Genomic DNA, 7,443 nt, shown 5'->3' with positions numbered 1-7,443 from the left:
ACCTGTGCGCCTCATGTGGACTAGATCAGGGAAAAGCCGGGCTCGGCGGATTATTCCTACTGGTGCAAACAGAATTAAAGTGGGCGAGGTTTGTTTGAGCAGCATCAATTGGAATCTGGGAGTGGGAGAGGCCTGGGAGGGTAACAGTGGGCTCATCCCTCTTGGGTTACCACTTCCACGGGAGGACAAAAACTAAACAGTGGCTGGGGTGGAATGGGGTGTGAGACAGACTGGATTACTGCTACACTTACTGGCAAACCAGGGTAGGGGCGGTCCTGGTGGGGGTTATTGTGGGTCGCTCCAACTAGGCTGCAGCTCCCACTGGTTTAGGTGAGGGCCAAGTATGTGCTGGGCAGAACCAGGCTGGACTGCAACACCCATTGGTTCCAGTGGAAGTCGGGAGTGAAAACAGAACCAACCCAGCAATTACAACCACCAGCTGATTGGAGCGATGGACGGTGCCAGGCCCTGTACTTGTTAGCACATACAAGAAGTTTCTTTGGAGATCTTCCTAATCTAAATGCTGGACTCAGAACCCTAACGAAGAAAAGAGAGAAGACAGAACGGGTCAACCAACCATCTCAGCTATGATGGACTATGTCAATCAGTGGATTTTTCAAAGACCTCATAGTGCTTGGAGTGGCAAGATTGACAGCGATTCATAACTGTTGCAATATCAAAACCACTTGAGCAAGAACCTCAGAGCATGCCCTACACCCGGGACTTGGGGAGGGTGGGAAATTGGGTGGGCCTTCTCCCTTAATACCCCCCTTTTAAACATGAAAGTAACAATATGGAAAACATACTAGTATTATCCACTTTCCTGTAGCCCTTGAACCTTCTTACTCTAACTAAGTATGTAAAGAATGTCAAAATAAATTTTATTAATTAAAAAAAAAAAGAGTAAATCTGGCCGTATCATTTCCTACTCAGGGATTCTCACTGATGATTTACAGAATTAAGTTGAAACTTGGTGATATGACAGTAGAGAGCCTTTTGAATTGAACTGCAGCTTGTTTTTCTAATCTTGTGTCTGGTAGTGTCTATAACACACCTCTCAATCACATGGGCAAAGTGAAAGTTGCTAAGACTGAACCTTAGTCAGCTACTTCATTTCAGCTTCTGCTTTTCTTTGGGCTTTAATTCCAGTGTGAATTTCTTAATAGCCAGCATTCTTGTTGCCTATTTTTGCAGCAGTGATTGACAAGAGTTATTCTTTATTACCTTTCCATCCAAAGATCATCATCAAAGTAAGGACTGAGTTGACAGAGGTGGGCGAATTCCAGCACTGTTTGAAGTTTTGAAAGTGAATTCCTTCTAGCATTTAATATTCCCGGAGTCTCACTAATCTCACCACCTACCAACCATTCACATTGAAAAGTACTTTTGATGCATTGTATTAGTCATCTACAATCATATAACTAAGTTCCTCCAACTGCAACAACTGAACAAGATAATCAATATTATTTCAATTGCAGTATCAGTAATTTGGGAGCAGCTTAGTTGAATAGTTCTGGCTCAGTGTTTCTTACAACAATGCAGGAGAGATGTCGATGGAGGATGCAGTTAGTTGCTGGATTAACTGGCACAAAAACATGAGGTACTCAGTTGCTCAGTGACGTGGCTGTTGGTAGGAGCCTCATCTCATGCGTTATGCCCTCTTCCTCATGGCTGCTGATGCCCAAGTGCACGGTGTTCACTAACAATACTTTCTTCTAAATCCTTTGGCACAAGAAAACTGTGCAATACCTTGTTTTGTGTTCAGCCATTGATCTTTAATTCCAACCAAACTGAAAGCACTGAAAAAGGCAGTTCCATATTTTACAGTTCACTATAACCCCAATTCATCCAGAACTTTTCTGTATTCACCCTGTTAATGATGAAGCTACAGATGCCCAACATAATGTAATTTGTAGTTAAATTTTGTAGTAAATGATCCTTTATCACAAATGGTATTAGGTTATATTGTGGCCAAAAATACAGGCTTGTCATAAATGTGTTCTTTTATATTGATTAACATTCCAGTTCTGAACACTGTTGTGCTTCTTGAAAAGTGCAAACACAACGTAGACAATTAAAAAGATTATTGATATTTAAAATATCAAGGCCTTAAAAGTGATAATTTTTTTATCACCACCTGTTCTTAATCTTAGAATTGGAGGGAGTAAAAATACAAATCAGCTCAATCTAAATGATGAATCTATTCTAATCACACATCCCAAAATGACAGAAAAGCAGTTTACCTTAAACTAAAAAACATCCTATTTTTCCAAGGTTAGAACAGCAATAATAAGAGCATGAATTCCTCAGTTTGAGTTAGACGATGATATCCATTAATTTATCTAATCCTCATTTCAATTTCATGTGTGTTATTCTTAACGTCCTTTAGATATAAGAAAAAACTGGACAAACAAGTGATTTTCCTAACAGTGTGGTAGAGTTGGAATCCCAAGTATGTAAAAGAAGGAATATTTAAATAATCTTTTTTAGTGCCAACATTGGAGTACAGTGGGTCAAGCCACTGCTTGCCAGGCTAGCACTCCACATTGGAATGTCTGCTAAAGTCTGACCATCCAATCAGGTTCCCTGCTAAGGTACATGGGAAAGCAGAATAAATTGGTCAGAGTTCTTGTCCCCTGCCTTTTATGGGCTAGATCTGGATAGAGTTTTGGGTTCCCTAGCTTCAGCAAAGCCAGTTTCTAGCTGTCACAGCAATTTGAGGAACTAACCAGTAGATGAAAACTCTCCTTCTGTCATTCAGACTTTCAAAGGAATAAAATAAAACTTTTTTAGGTATATTTATTTGAAATGGAAACAGACTAGTAAACCAAGAGCTCCCAGTTGCTGGTTCATTCTTAAATCTTCAGAAGCAATTGATACTGAACTAGCAGCCGGGAATTCAATCTAGGTGTCCAACATGGTAGTAGGACTTAACTACTTAATCGGTGGCCCCCTTGCTCCTAAATATACTAAAACTCTGACATCTTTGTCCATCCACTATATAGTATTGCTTCCTGTGCTGTATTTTATCAGTTCAGAGTGGTGGCAGCATTATAACAAAAGGTCTAAGAGCAGCCATCTCCCTCAGGGCTTAGTTTTTCCAGAGTTTCCTTCTCAGAAACTCAGACCTCCAGAGACTACAGCTTTAAAGAGGAAGTGCTGAGATGTAGGCCCTTGCCTTAACCAATAATGCTCTTGATCTGAATTGCAGGAGTACTCGGAGCACCGCTTTTATGGGAGGACTCAGCAAACCAGTTCCTGCGTCTCAAAAGACACGTATATTTGCAAGATTACTGGGACCCAGATAGTAGCCCAAATGCTTGGGGGAAAGCATTGGCTGATCAGGTACTGTTGTATTTGAGTCAAATGGTCAAGTTCAGCACTGTAACACAATGGGTTAGGCCACCATTTATAATACCGACATGTATGTGAGCATCTGTATGCGTCCTGACTACTCCAATTCTTTTTTTTTTAAGATTTATTTTATTTTTATTCGAAAAGCAGATATATAGAGAGGAGGAGAGAAAGAGAGGAAGATCTTATGTCTGATGATTCACTCCCCAAGTGAGCACAATGGCCAGTGCTGTGCCGATCCATAGCGAGGAGCCAGGAACTTCCTCCAGGTCTCCCACATGCAGGTGCAGGGTCCCAAGGCCTTGGGCCATCCTTGACTACTTTTCCAGGCCACAAGCAGGAAGCTGGATGGGAAATGGAGCTGCCGGGATTAGAACCGGTGCCCATATGGGATCCTGGCACGTTCAGGGTAAGGACTTTAGGCTGCAGGCCATGCCGCCGGGCCTGACTCTTCCAATTCTGATCTACCTTCCTGCTAAAGTATCCTGGAAAGCAGACAATTGTGGTTCAAGTACTTTGGGCACTGCTGCTCAAGTGGGAGACCCAGATGAAGTTTCAGCCTTCTGACTTTGGGCTGACCCAGCCCTAGATTTGAGGTTATTTGGGTGAATACCAGTGAATGGAAGAATTGTCTTCGTCTGTGTCTCCCTCTGTCCCTGTGACACTGACTTTCAAACAAATCTTTTTTTTTTTCTTTATTGTTGCTTACATTGTATTATGTGGTACAGTTTTATAGGCGCTGGGGATTCCCCCCACCCCTCCCATACCCCTCCTCCCATGGTGGATTCCTCCACCTTGTTGCATTACCATAGTTCAAGTTCAGTTGAGATTCATTCCTTGCAAACACATGCCTAGCATAAAGTTCAGCGTCTTATTGTCCAGATAAGTTCAGTGGCCTCTTGGGGAGACCTTCTCTGGTCTGAAGGTAGGTCTAACAGAGTAAAGATCTGGTCAGTTAAAAGCCCCAACAAGACCTCAGAATCAATATACAACATTATGGAATTAATTGACATAGTATTGGGTAAACAATATGTTAAAAATAATGCAAGTTCCATTCTTCGAAACATCTGGGTTGAGACAGTATCAATGACAGGTTCAAAAAATAACAAACAACCAAACAAAAAATTACAGGTTAAATCAAGGCAAACATGTGGTATCTAACCTTTTGGGATTCACTCATTTCCCTTAGCATTATAGTTTCCAGTTGGGCCCATTTAGCCACAAAGAACTGCATTTTGTTTTTTTTAATAGCTGAGTAGTATTCCATGGAGTAGATGAACCAAAGCTTTCTTATCCAGTCTTCTGCTGATGGGCATTTCGGTTGCTTCCATGTTTTTGCAATTACTGATTGTGCTGCAATGAACATAGGGATGCATGTTGGTTTGTCGTAAAACAGGTGTTTTGGATATATTCCTAGGAGTGCTATTGCTGGGTCATATGGTATGCAGATTTTGAGTTGTTTGAGTGTTCTCCAGACTGATTTCCATAAAGGCTGTACCAATTTGCAGCTCCACCAGCAGTGGAGTAGGGTTCCCTTTTCCCCGCATCCTCGCCAGCAAGCGTCGTTGGTGTTCTTGTTTATGTGGGCCAATCTTACTGGTGTTAGGTGGTACCTCATCGATGTTTTAATTTGGATTTCCCTTATTGCTAGGGAGCTGGAACATTTTTTCATATGTTTGTTTGCCATTTGGACTTGTTCCTTTGTGAAATGTTTGCCCATTTCCCGTGCCCATTTCTTGAGTGGCTTGTTTGTTTTGGTTTTTTGGTTGTTTTGAAGTTCTTTGTATATCCTGGAAATTAGCCCCCTATCACCTATATTGTGTGCAAAGATCTTCTCCCACTCTGTGGGTTGCTTTTTTACTTTGTTGATTGTTTCCCTTGCTGTACAGAAGCTTCTTAGTTTGATGAGGTCCCATTTGTTTATTCTGTTCTCAACTGCTATTGCTTTTGGTGTCCTTCTTAGAAAGTCGGGACCTACTCCTAGGTCTTGCAGGGTATTTCCTACATTTTCTTGCAAGAGTTTAAAGGTTTCTGGATGTAGGTTTAGGTCTTTTATCCATGTAGATTGGATCTTAGTGTATGGTGATAGATGAGCAGACAAATAAACAAACACAGAAACAGCAAAAAACCTCAGTGGTCCATCACCATTTAGCTTTTTTTAAATTGGCAAAACATCGGTGGTCATTGGCACACTATTAACCTAGTCCTACCTTATTCTCTCTAGCCGCTCTGAGCTATGCATTCCCTTTCCTCTCTATGGAACAGCTTGTGCCTGGCAAATGCCGCCTCTTTGTTAAAGTCCAAGCTCACATGGGGCCTCCCCTGTGAAGCACTTCCCTTTCCATTTCCCTTCCCTCTTGTCCTTGTGAATGCTGTTCACATCTGTACGTTCTCCTCTCGTTGGAGGTGTTTGTTTCATGTGCTCAAGATCCTTACCTAGAACTACCAAGGAAAGGTTTTATGAATAAAGGTAATTATTCTTTAAATCTAAGAAAATGATTGCTAAGTAGTCAAGGTTGAATAAATCATTATGTGTTTGGTTGGGCAGATGGATAATAGTGGTTCCATTTTAATTCCGTCTCAGCTGTTCAATATATATTTTCTTCTGTGATAATTATTCAAATCCTTTGATTTGATTACCCTTTGTACATTTTTCTATTCCTTTTCACCCCAATCCTGAAAGAAATAAAAGAGAAATTTGTATTTGACTGCTTTATTTCCTGTTCACTTTTCCTTTTTAAGAGAGATGGAAAGATAATGCTGATCAATTGGTTCACTCTCCCCAATGCCTGCTACATCTGGGATGAAGCCAGGCTGATAGAAAGAGCCAGAAACTCAGAGCAGGGTTCCCATGTGAACAGCAGGAACCTGATTGCTTGAGAGATCTGCGGCTCCCGCTCAGGGTCTGCCATAGCAGAAAGCTGAAGACTAGAGCTGGGTACTGAACCCAACTATTTTGAGATAGGTCTCTGAAAAAAACACGTTAACCACTAGCATAAACACCAACCCCTATGTTTGCTTTTCCAACTGAAGAAGATATTTTAACTCCAAGACAAATGAATTATTTAAAAATTTCAATTGTCTATTATTTCCCCTCTTTCAATTTAGCAATTCGGGAATCAAAGTTACAAAGCAAGTTTATTCATTAATTACTTGTTCACTCATCTTTTCTTCCCATATGCATCAGGCTTTCATCAACATAAGGAACGAGGGTTGTGTAAAGTGGTAGGAACTGAGTGTCCTTGCTTCACAGTGGCCTGCATGGCTGAGTCTTTATGATCTACCAGCATGAACTTGCTTCTGCTCAGCATTTGCTGATGAAAATCACCAGCTTGATTAATGTATCTTGTTTTATCCCCATTTGTCTTGAACAGGCATCATTTAGAGCTATTACAGCAAGATGTTTACTTATTTGGCAAATTAAATAACTACATGAGTTGGTGGACTGTCCCTTCTTTATGAAATGCTGACATTTCAGAGTACAAAACTGCCACTGACTGTAGACCAATTCAGGTCATGTCAGGTACATCCATGTAGAAGATTCTACCACACTGCTTCATTTCAGTGGCTCCCACAAATGGTGCAAACGCCTTGAGGGCTGATGCAAACAGACAGCCAAAAAAAATGTAAAAACAAATCACGGTTTGGAATAATTTTTTCATTATTTGTTTCTTCCGGCTCTCTAGGAGTATTTACATGATATTAGAACTGCTACACCATGCGCTTTACATGACTCGTTTCCTTTCATTTGCAGGCTCATGACACATGGCGTGCTTTGAAAACAACTGCACAGTACTATTTGGATGTGAAAACCTTCACATTTGACATATCCACTGTCCAATAAATGTGTACCACTGGTTTAAGTACAGCAAAAATGGTGGGAATCAACACAAAAAAGGTGCCAAAGCCACAGCCTTTGAAGAGCGGGGGACAAATCCATGCCATCTGCTGGGTTACTTATTATGTCTGTCTAGAAGAGTTGGTGGAAAGAGTAATGAACGTCCATGTATAGCCTTAGAATCAGAAGTTTTTGATAAAATGTAACTCTTAAAATGAAAACAACAATAAAATCTGTAATATTAATATTGA

General features: G+C 40.8%; 1 protein-coding gene across 1 annotated transcript; it reads left to right on the top strand.

Annotated features, from left to right (window-relative positions):
• The first annotated feature begins 2,917 nt into the window (after positions 1-2,917).
• Positions 2,918-7,198, top strand: CUNH3orf85 (chromosome unknown C3orf85 homolog). Its single transcript, XM_040980916.1, has 3 exons — positions 2,918-2,945; positions 3,212-3,345; positions 7,109-7,198. The coding sequence occupies exons 1-3, from the start codon at positions 2,918-2,920 to the stop codon at positions 7,196-7,198; spliced, it is 252 nt and encodes an 83-aa protein (XP_040836850.1).
• Positions 7,199-7,443: the final 245 nt, after the last annotated feature.

The sequence above is a fragment of the Ochotona curzoniae genome, unplaced genomic scaffold, assembly GCF_017591425.1.
Source record: "Ochotona curzoniae isolate NIBS_2020 unplaced genomic scaffold, NIBS_Ocur_1.0 contig_3498, whole genome shotgun sequence".
Taxonomy (NCBI): Eukaryota; Metazoa; Chordata; class Mammalia; order Lagomorpha; family Ochotonidae; genus Ochotona; species Ochotona curzoniae.
This window is presented reverse-complemented; position numbering and strand designations above follow the sequence as displayed.